Source organism: Pyxicephalus adspersus, chromosome 5 (genome assembly GCF_032062135.1).
Source record: "Pyxicephalus adspersus chromosome 5, UCB_Pads_2.0, whole genome shotgun sequence".
NCBI classification, from domain to species: domain Eukaryota; kingdom Metazoa; phylum Chordata; class Amphibia; order Anura; family Pyxicephalidae; genus Pyxicephalus; species Pyxicephalus adspersus.
The window spans coordinates 6,859,814-6,871,867 of NC_092862.1; the positions used below are offsets into that span (position 1 = coordinate 6,859,814).

General features: G+C 39.4%; 1 protein-coding gene across 1 annotated transcript in view; it reads left to right on the forward strand.

Annotated features, from left to right (window-relative positions):
* The window catches only part of FAM135B (family with sequence similarity 135 member B), a 96,074-nt gene extending 94,133 nt beyond the window's left edge, over nucleotides 1–1,941 (forward strand). The window contains 1 exon segment of the mRNA XM_072410631.1: nucleotides 1,163–1,941. Coding sequence (XP_072266732.1) covers nucleotides 1,163–1,368 — 206 coding nt within the window. The 3' untranslated portion in view covers nucleotides 1,369–1,941.
* The last annotated feature ends 10,113 nt before the right edge of the window (nucleotides 1,942–12,054 follow it).

Consider the following 12,054-nt stretch of genomic DNA (forward strand, 5'->3'; position numbering starts at 1 on the left):
GCAAACGACAGACAGATACAGCCAGTAACACAGGAGGAGGAGAGGACCCTGCCCTGAAGAGCTTACAATCCTAAATAAGGGGAAATAATGAGTAATGAGGGTTTAGGAGACAGATGAAGACAAGTAGGCAAGATTCATATACATTATATACTACATTAGGAATGAGTTGGCTTAGCTGTAAGCAGGAGTGGGGGAATATTGAAAAGTTGTTTTCCCTGCACAAAAATAAAATAAAAATGTGTTTATGAAATGTGTCAAAAAGCTCATTTCTACTGATGGCTATATCTAAATAAGATATAATTTTAAATAAGCTTTATTTATTATTCTCATTGAATTTGCAGTGAGAGAGGAAGTCAGGAAGTGCCCCTACCCCGAAAAAATGGGGAGTAAAACCCTTACTCTTTAAAATTGGGACCAGGACGGCTCCTAATTGCCAAAGTGACAGACAATGCCCTTTTTGCAGTAAAACAACTTTACCTGCCAAATCGACATTTTTTTAAAATACCCCTACGTGTCCCAGTTCTGTTGCAGGTACCGCTAGCTTCTTCTCTTATTATTGGTTCTGATCTTTGATAACCATTTTGATTGGCCAAGGGTTGGGATGATGTAACTTCCATGAATGCATGCGGGTGTTTATTTAGTCCTGGGAGCCCTGGGGTATTCTGAGATGCCTGGTACATCCTGGCATCCGACTCTGAGCCTTGCATAATCAGTGTTTTCTCATAAAAAAGAAAGCATTCAGATGTAAGTGTCTTTAATGGCAGAAGGGACATCACCTGTCCATTCTGCAATAATTAACCTGCCTGATCTTTTAAAAAGCAAGCAAGTGTCCCTATACTTACCAATACAAAGGATTTTTTTGTTCAAATGTATGTATGGAGGAAAGTGTCACATTTAATGGAATGGTGTAAAGGTAATTTCCTTGGAAGCATTGAGATGCTAAAGAGCTAACATTTTGATGTACACCTTCAACACCTGAAAATGAAAATTTATGTTTAGGGGCTTTGGAATTAACTTAGAATTTTGGCAGCTATAGGCTACAGTTTGGCATTTTTGCATTTTTGAGTGAAGGAATCCCAAGGATGCAGGACTCAGGAAAAGCCAAATGTAAACCATATAATTTATCTCTGCCTAAAATGCAAATTCATTACTTTTTTTGCAGGTCCCATCTACACCGAAATGATAAGTAACCTCCTACAGCCGGTAATAGACTCCAAGGATTGCACTCTCATCAGGCATAACGTTTTTCATGCCCTCCCAAACACAGCCAACACCCTGATTGGACGAGCCGCTCACATCGCTGTGCTGGACTCTGAGCTCTTTTTGGAAAAGTTTTTTCTCGTGGCTGGTCTGAGCTACTTCAAATAGCACTGAATTCTGGAAGCTGGATCTGTCCATTATACTCGTTAACCAAAAAGTCAACGGAACGAGTGTCAATGTAACTGAAAAATCAGCAAAAAAGGACACAAAATGGGTCTTTCTCCCTTCAATAATTTGAGTATATATTTTTTTTCTTGGAGAACACTTCTGTAGCAGTGTATATAAGAACCATGATTGTTTTGTAACTTTGACGCTAAAGGCCTCAATTTGACAAATATTTTGTGTCAAAAATGTATTCTTTGTCTATCTGCAGACTCTCCCTGTATTATTGTGTAAATGCTCAATAATTATTTCATGCCTGTCATTATGAATTGATTAGGCATTTATGTCTATATGTTCCAAAGTTGATGGAAATTTTCCTGTTTTTCATTACAAATTGTTTCTTTACAAAATTGCCCAAAAAGTCGACAATTGACTTGGGTAAGGCTAAGAGATGAGAAAAAAATATTACCAGATCATCAAATTATACCATTATTGAATAATATCTTCTGATATTGGAATGTGTTGACTATACCTTTATACATAAAACAACATAACAAATACCAAACAGTAAAAAATATAATAACACTGTGATGGGGTAAAATGCCTCAATAAGCACACAGTAGCCACATGAATGAATATGCAACCTTGAGACCTTGAGCTTATCTCAGAGTTACTTTTTTTTCTTTTATTTATTTTTTTTACATCACAAGAAAATAGCATTTAACCCTTCTAGTTCTAAAACTCATTTGCACAATATCAGCACCATGTGGAGCTATTGCTGGTATATGTATGAAAGGAGGAATGCTGAAAACTGGTATGCCAAAACATTTTTCCAAAGATATGCCCAGAAATATATAAATAACCCCTTCCATTGTTATAGTTTTCCAAACTTAAAGGACTTAAAGTTAGCATTTTCTTTTTTTTTTTGTATTTTTGACTTGTTCTCTGACGTTAGTCAAAACCAGATATAGACACAGAATGCAAGCAAAATCAACTTAAAGTTAGCATTTTCTTTTTTTTTTTTTGTATTTTTGACTTGTTCTCTGACGTTAGTCAAAACCAGATATAGACACAGAATGCAAGCAAAATCATTTTAGTTCTATAGAAGTAAAACACAATGCAGATGAATGGAAAACCCCAGGACACGTACTGTTAATGGCACAAACTGTTCTTTTTCTGTTTTTTGACTTCAGTCCACTAAGCAATGTTATAGAGTCTGAAATGTGTCCTTGTTTAATGTACCCTAAGGTACAATTTGTATTGACATGGTAACATTGTACCGGGCGTGCAGCAGCGAGGGCACCGGGATCAACAAATATGTTATTTCATGCACAGAATTCAGAGCTGTTGGCTGAATTTGATAAGGTTCCTTTCTGGCTACAAAGTCATTGGAACATAAAGTGAATGCTTAGGAAATAAAAAACACACTTCTTCATGATTCCCCCCATAAAATACTTTGAGTGCAATAAAAGTACTTTTGCTCAGCCAGAAATCCAGTGAGTTTACAATTTCCTGTAGGGACAATATAGTGCCTATTATTCTCTGGAATCCCAAACAGTGTTATCAGCCATGGCCAGCTTCTTCCTGCAGGACTATGGAATACAAGAACACAGCACTCTCTTCTCATCATCATCATTATTACTATTAATATTATTATTATTATTATTAATTTTATTAATAATAATAATTATAATAATAATAAACAGGATTTATATAGCGCCAACATATTACGCAGCAGTGTACATTAAATAGGGGTTGCAAATAACAGACAAATACAGACAGTGACACAGGAAGAGAGGACCCTGCCCCAAAGAGCTTACAATCTAGTAGGTGGGGGAATTTCACACACAATAGGATGGGAGATATGTATGGGTGGGAAGTAGTGAGGGTTTCAAAAGACAGAAGAAGATGGGTAGGCAAGTTTGAAAAAAGTTTGTGATGAGGTTATGAGTAGTGTTGGTCGAATATCTCACTATTCGATTCAATAGCTATTCGATGGAATAGTGAAATATTGTTCGGGTGATTAAATGCTGAATTCGAACACCATTGAAGTCAATAATGGGAGAATTTGGGTTATTTTTAGGGACTATTAATGGCTGCAAGTGCAATCAGATTGCTCTTGCGGCCCTTTACTAGATGTATGTGTGCTTGGATGGAGTTTCTCTATCCAGGAACACAGGGAGTCCTGTGTTCTTGGATAGAGAAACTCTGTCCAGGAACACATACTACAGGACTGCAACAGCGATCCTGATTTCTGTTGCTAGTAGTATGTGTTCTTGGATAGAGTTTTTCAACCTCTAGTGCCCCGGGGATCGCCTGCAGTCACAGCTGTGACCGCAAATGGCCATGTGACCGTGGAAACTGAACTGCAGACGAACTCTACAGTTCCACTACGATCCCCGGGGCGCAACAGGTTAATTAGCCATTTTCGGGTTGAATATATTATACAACCTTAATTTGAACACCAACAATAGTTATGAGGGAGGAAGTCATTAGTAGGTCATTGGAAGAGCTGAGAGAGCGGATGGGGGGGTATTTTTTTACCAAGTCAGAAATGTGGGACAATAACTGTGGAGGGATTTGAAGGCAAAGCACAGGATATGAATTTGATTCTAAGGTGAAATGGAAGCCAATGAAGAAAACTACCTAACTGCATGTTTCTACATACCAATATTGTTTTATTATCTGGGACCAAACTATGCATATACCATTTTGCAGCATGCATTTCCTTAACCAACAATATTATCACTGATAGTAGAAGTATTAATTGTTGCTTTGAGATTAAGGCAGTCACAAGTAACATCTGTTAAATGAATGATAAAATTAAATTTCAGAATTCTCAAGTCTTTTTATTCCTTTCCACCTGCAATTCCCCATTTATAAACTGCAGATGGCGCTGTTTAATTAATAAAGCCTGCCTTTGTTAATGCGCAGGATTTGGAAGCAGGGTGAAAAAATCTAAATTAATCTGTTCTCTGCACAGCTTTGACTTCAAACAACAACTGAACATACTGTTTAATTCATCGATGATTTGCAATAATAATGCCGATATTAATGCTGATTTGCCGTTTTTTTTTTTCCACGCTCCATATTAAAAGATCCACCAAAAAAGCCCCCAAAACCCATTTTTTTTTTTGGAATCTCCAATTTACCTGTAAATACATAATATTAATCCAGCACCTATGGTGTAATGTTCTGAGCTGGAGATTTGAATTAGGCTTCAGTTATTGCAGTCAGCAGGAGTCTGCAGATAGAAAGGGGGAAATATAAAGATGATGGCGGGGGGACATGCTCGTCTGTGCCTTTAATTGCACATTCCCAGCATGGGAAGCGGAGAGCTTCCTCGTCCCTAAATTGTCATAGTCAGGATTCTCAGAGGACATATGAATGAGCATTTGTTTGCAGTGTAAAGAGGTGATGCTCCCCTCCGCCATGTATCCTTAAAGATTTCCAGTGCACAAATTTAATTAAAAATCACACTCTGTGGCTTACTTGAAAAACTCAACATGGGGGCTTGAAAAAACATAAGTTTTCCCTGAGATGCCTAGAAAATCCGGCAATCAAGCGTACATCTACGATGAGCATATTAGTACTTGTTGGAGTGGAGGATGAACAGTCGGCTGTAGAAATTAATAAATGTACAATGGAAAAGCTTGGTTTGCAACATATGGGTCCTATAAGATTTTCTGTACTCAGCATATGCATCAATGCACCTGGACAAGAATTTTGTGTTGTTGGTTCTGGGTGAATACTAAAGCTTCTTGGAGAAATCCTAATCATTAAAAATATTTTAATTAATTTATTAAAAATAATGGCTGCAACCACTCCTCTTCTGGGAATAACTGATGAAGGAACTCATGGCTAGAATAGGAGCCTACTAAGGTAACAACAAAATAAAAATGTCCCCAAAAAGAAAATGGTTATTGTATATTTAAAACATTGTTTTATTTGTTTTGGATAAGGTAGGGATAGCGTAAAATCCAACTGGGCTGCTTTCAAATGTCCTCCGATCACCACTGCATAGGTGAAATGCTTGTTTGGTGGAGAGTAGAAAATCTGACATGGTGGCTGGTGCACTTCTCCTCTGCCAGATGACTTTTATTGTCCTTCGCTGGCCCTCATCGTTTTCCCTACTGGTCCTGTATTGTACCTAATGAAGTCAAAGACTGGCCAGACCAAACCAGTGGTAAAAAGAAATGAAGAAAACTTTGAGGGGTAAGAGAAGTTTCTATACTTTTTACTCCCCCTTCTCCCACAGTCAGAGCCCAAGGGGCATTTGGCACACAGTTGTGGGGTTCCATTGTTGGGTACATTTGCAAGCCACCAGACATTAAACTTTAAAGCCCCTATCAGTAAGGAGAATTCACATCTTGGACAATTGTAACCAAAATATTTTCTCCAAATGGGGTGATGTCCTCTCCACCTCTTGATCTGATGATATTTTTTTATCTCCCCCTTACCTTCTTCAGAGACAATGGTGATCGGGACAAATAAAGTGTTTTAAGGTAAAGGGAAGAACCACATTCTTTGTATTACAGAATGTTTACACTTCAGTGTTTGCCCCTGTGCTTGGTGTTAGGAGTCTACCGTTTTATCCCCTAAAGTAATAGGGTATAGACCATTGACTGTCTTATGACCATGAATCTGATCAGTCTCTTTATGATCACAGGGGCAAATACTGAGGTGTACACCCCTATACATGTGTCTTTATGGACACTTATCTGGAACGCTTCAATTACACATCTCCATTCTTCTCTTATGTTTGGGAAGTCCACCTCTTCCTTCTGAAGACATTGGAATGATGAAACGCATTGAGGCAGGACATGGATTCCTTAAAGGATTTTACTCTTTTATAGTATGGACACGTCCGTTGGTGGACATCATTATTGTTCAATGAATTTTGTATCTTTTATATTATTGATTTATGTTGTTCAATAAAGAAGACTATTTTATGAGAACTTCATTGTATTGGAACACTAAGCCACAAAAATCTTTCCCCTTTTTTTCTAGGGTTTCAGGACAAATAAAGGGCTGGACCCCTCCAGCAGGCACTCAGATAGCAAAAAAAAACTTACAATAGGTCTAATCCTCCTCCATGACTACAAAGAATTTATTTACAATAATCACCTTTACCATACTGCAGATCTCAGCCTTAGGCTACGTGCAATGGTTCTCGTCTGATAATCAGCACAGGGCCGATATCGAACGGGTATCTGGCATGTGTACAGTGCCAGTGTCCATAAGCCCAAAGACTGTCCGGGCTGATCCATGGACAATGGATGGCGAACAATCATAATGGAAGTTAAGGGGGAAAGCGCACAGCAGAGTGACGTTCCCTTGTTCTCCCCCTCCCTCTCCTTAGAGCAGAACAGTGCATGGGCAGCACTCCAGCCTTTGCACTCCAGCCTTTGCAGCACTAGGTTCCAGGTTCAATTCCCAGCCAGGACATTATCTACATGGAGTTTGCAGGTCCCTATGTCTGCGTGGGTTTCCTCCGGGTACTCCGGTTTCCTCCCACATCCCAAAAACATGCAGTTAGGTTAATTGGCTTCACCTTAAAAATTGACCCTAGACTACATTAGTGACATATGACTATTGTAGGGACATTAGATTGTGAGCTCCTTTGAGGGACAGTTAGTGACATGACTACAGACTTTGCGCAGTGCTGTGTAATATCATGGTGCTATATAAGTACTGTGTAATAATATTAATCCTTTCCAACAACAGTTTTTGCACGTGTGTATGTATCCTTAGTGAAAAGAAAGCATCTTTATCTTTCTAGAATAGAACAATTCAGGAGTGTCAGATCCCATTTGCCGTTTCTCCAATGACCTGCCCCTCCCTCTCTAGTTGTCCCACCTACATGCACATGTATTTTATGCTTTTTTTCTAATATTTTCTTTTTACAGATGTCTTTAGGACAAACACACACAGGGTCCTTTTCACTTCTGCTCCAATGTCGCAGGGTCCTAAATAATGTAGAGCAGGGGTGCCAACACTTTTTTGGCTTGCAAGCTACTTTTAAAATGACCAAGTCAAAATGATCTACCAACAATAAAAATGCTAAACATATATTTATTATTTTTATAATATATTTATTTATATATATACCGAGTATGACACAGAAGTGACTGAAGCTAATGAGACATTAAATAGCAGAATATTGCACAGACATCGCACTACAAGACTATAGTGACGGGAAAGCTACAGCTCACCTATCATAGAAGAATGACGTGATGTACAAGAAAAAGAACTGCTAATCTGTACAAAGGTAACTCAGTAATTGAACCTTGACACCAAGCCTAAACTGACTGGGCTGCCCAGCACTGCTGCCATTAGACTGCCCTCCTGCCCCCTCTGTCTCCCTCCCCGCTCCCCACTGTTACTCGAGCCTTCTCATGCACTGAAACACATTACCAGCATTCCTATAGACGTGCAGCAGGTCTGATGGTAAACAGCAGATAGGGGTAAGGCAGGGCTCTGCGATCAACTTGTGTTGTGATCAACCAGTAGATCACGATCAATGTACTGACCAGCAAATTCTACACCATTACTTTGTGAGTAATGCTCCCTCATGGGCGGGTCTAGGATGTCCCCAGTATTCTAATTTTAATTATATTGGATAACATTCTACTGGAAAGACTGAGGACACCTTGTGGTGAACAACAATTACTGCGACAATCATTGCTTGTGAGGCAGTAAGTACTGAAGCAAGAGCTGATTGTTTTTTATTTATTAAAATTATTAAAAAAAAAAAAAAATAGTGACAAGGTTAACTTTAAATTACCATTCAAGGTGACATTCCCAATCTGAGGCAAAGAATGCTCCCTTTCGCCATGTACTAAACAAGCTAAAAGAAGCACTGTGCCTTTTTTGCAAAAATATGTAACCATATGGCCATATTTTTTCCTTGAGAGCGGTCTTTTTGCCATTGAAAAAAAAAAAACGTCATGATTGACGAATTTAGTATGCAGGAATTCCTCCGGCTTTGTCACGCTTTCATTGATCATATTTTCCTTTTCCTATCCCAAGGACACCAATTGTTCTGTATCCTCATTACATTTCTTTCATAGTTGGTTGATCTGTCCATGTCTGAATATCAACAATGCGTTTCCTCTTTGTTCATTGAGGTCGCTAATCACCATTTTGCAAAGCCACTTCAACTTAACCTTGACACGTCATACGCTTTTTTTGATATCTCCTGCATGCCTCCATACCTTGCTTCATTTTCCAACTCCATGTGACGCCAGCTTACAAGTGCCTGCAAGTGGCTTTCATCAATCTCAGGCTGTATAAAAAGACATCCTTAATAGTGCTAAGCTGCAATGCTTTTCTCGGTATAATCATATAAATGAGCCACAGGGTGCCCCTTAGGATCCGAGCTGTTTAGAAAGTCACAGCCGCAATGTGCAAGAGAAATCAATGCTCGCTTGCCAATGCTGTGTCATGTATGTTTTATATGTTGCACATGGCAATATTAATCTGTGTATTTTTTATGTTTTATATGTTTATTGTTCTTGCGTCTCATAGGAAGAGATGCATGGTGCTGCATTATCAGATATCACATGCAAAAAACATTATTGTTATTGTTATTAATTTTTCAAGGAGAGAAAAGTTTATTGATTTATTTCTATTTTTTTCCTAATGTTATTTTACCAAAAAGCATATTTGGGGTGATGCATTGGAGCTGCGATTTTCTTTTGTATTACACTAAGAACCATCTTTAATTTATTTTCATATGATGTCAGGCTCTAGATCCCTATCCCATTTCAACCACATTGCATCGTGAAGCAGTGAGGAGAAGGTATTGATGTTCATTAATAAGCGTTTGGTGAATGCTCTGGAAAGCAGTTGCAGTTTTTTTGCCTTATGTTGCAAAGGAGCATTGGTTATCTGTAGTGGTGTTTGGAAAATTCAAATTGGAGTTTATTTCTGATTTGGGTCACAGCTGTCCTTACCACAGATTCCAAACTTGGAATTTGAACAGTCTGGGTTCATATCCAACATTTACCTGGTATTGACATTTATAGTAGGCCTCAGTCAACTTTAGTACCCGGACTAGCAAAAAAATCCTCAATGGCTGCAGCTCATGCACAGCCTTCTCTCCTCTACAACCTTATCTTTGATTAGTTCTCCCATGCCTCCTCTATGTCCACCTCTCAATCATCAATTCCTGTTCTGCTTCCCCTCAGGTTCCATACTACCTTCTTGTTTTTCTTCTTAGTCCTCAGTCAGCTTTAGTTCCGCTCCCCTTTGTCCTCCTGGTCCTTTTTCTTCAATCTGGTCCTCAGTTAGCCATCCTTTCTCCTCCTTTGTCTTACTGGTCCCTAATCATTTGCCTACCTGCCTCCTCTTTTTCTACCTGGTACTTAATCAGCTACCACTGCACCTTATTTCCCTCAGTCCTAACACAGATGGCATCTTGCCCTGTGTCTTTCTTACCCCTGGTCCTCAGTCAGCTGCCCTCCTGCTTTATATGTATTGCCCCTGGTCCACAGTTAGCTAGCATTCTGCTTCTTTTTCTTACCCTTGGTCTCCAATCATCTGCCCTCCTGCTTCCTCCTTCTTCTCCCTGGAGTATTATCAGTTGCCACTTTACCTCCTTTTTATTTCCCCTGGTACTTTCTTACCTGGCATCTTGCATTCTCTCTCTTACCCCTGGTCCTCAATTATCTGCCTTCCTGCTTTCCATTTATTACCCCTAGTCCACAGTTAGCCAGAATTCTGCCTCCTGTATCTTGCCCCTTATCCCTATTCATCTGCCCTCCTGCCTCTTCTTCCTTCCCCTTGGTGCTTAATCAGTTGCCACCGTGCCTTCTTTAATTTCCCCTGGTACTTATTTAGCTGGCATCTTGCATTCTGTTTCCTACCCCTGGTCATCAATTAGATGCCTTCCTGCCCTAAATTTATTACTCCTGGTCCACAGTTAACTGGCATCCTGTTCTCCCTTAACCCGGGTTCTCAATCAGCTGCCCTCCCGTCTCCACTTTCCCCCGGTGCATAATCAGCTGGCATTGTGTCTCCTTTATATTTTCCCTGGTCTCTATTTAGCTGGCATCATGCCTTCTCCTTCTTACCCCTAATTATCTGCCACTGTGCCTCTTTTTTATTTTCCCTGGTCCTTACTTAGCTGGTATCCTGTCTTCTCTTTCCTAAATAGGTCCTCAATCAGCTGCCCTCCTGCCTTCCATTTATTGCCCCTCTCCTCACTCAGCTGCCCTCATGGCATCTCTTTATCTCTCTAATCCTCATTCAGCTGTCGTCATTCATAGTTATAGCATGGCTCATTAAAAAATGCAAACTCTACTCTACTCTAAATTTCTGAAACCTCTCGGCCAGACCAGATTTGAGCCACATTTTTCCACTCTGGTCACCTCTAGCCATTTCCGGACCTTTACAACACTTTCCACCCTGTGTGTTTTTTAAAAAAAATTCACTGAAGTAGCTCAAGGAGCTTTCATGACATTTTTCTGCCAGTGAAATTGGAAATCAGGATAACACCAATTTTACCAAAAATTCCTCCGCTCATCATGGTGTGAAGTGAACTGAGCCCTCTGAGTACTTTATAATTGCGTTTATTAGGATATAAATTACAACATTTACTGATTTCAAAAATGTTTTTTGCTCCATTTTGTTTTGCTAATGATGCTTTTAAAAAGATATAAAGACTAGAAAGTGGTCGATATAGATCTTGGCTTTCCATTCGCGGGTGTTCACATCTTATAGAGAGCGCTCAGCTTTTTTTAGTAACTCTTCACAAGGGAACTAGAATGGAGAGTGTCACCACCGCGTGCATTTGTCTCACACAGTCTGTCACATCGAAGTCTTTGCTCGTGCTTGATGGCCCATTCTCAAGATGTCTAAAGACTTGTCAGCATTTTTCTCTGTAACAAGAATCGTTCAAACATGAGACTTCTTCCAATAAAATTGACATGGATGCTAAAAAGACAGCAAAGCACTTTATATAGCAGGATCTTTGACTTCAGAACAAAATGGAAACAATTAAGAAGAATCACTTCATATTTAAAGGGACTTTGCTGAGTGTCTGCAGAACGCATTTATTCAGCATTGATTGAATCAGTTCAGTTGATTCACATGTTTTGCAATTGCATACAATTGAGTAAAATAAATACATAATAGACCTCATAATGTAATATTTTAATCAGAATATTTTACTAACCTAGAATCAGATAATCAGAATTATTCCTTATCTTGTGCTACCTTCACATGGTAACTCAGTGGGCCTGAGGTTTTAAAGCTCCCCAAGGCTGGAAAGGATACACTTTCATTAGTGAAGCTGGGTGATCCAGCAAACCTGGAATGTATTTCTTTCTCTTTTTGCTAGCAGGTGTTTTGAATTCTGGACCAGATCCATTCTAGGTTTGCTGGATCACCCGGCTTCACTGATGAAAGTGTGTCCTCTACAGTCTTGCAGAGCTTTAATAAATCAGGCTCATTACATCTGTAGTGCCCTGGAGCAAGGAGTACATTGAAAACCTGCTGTGTCATTGCCATTGGGTATCATTGACGTTCTAATGTAAAGCTGCGTACACACGTCCAATTTTTATCGTTGGAAATGAACGACGAACGAACGACCATTTGGCCAAAAATCGTTTGTAAAAAAAGTAACCAACGACGCCAACGAACGAGGATAGTCGTTGGAAATGAACGACCGGCGGATCGGATGACGTT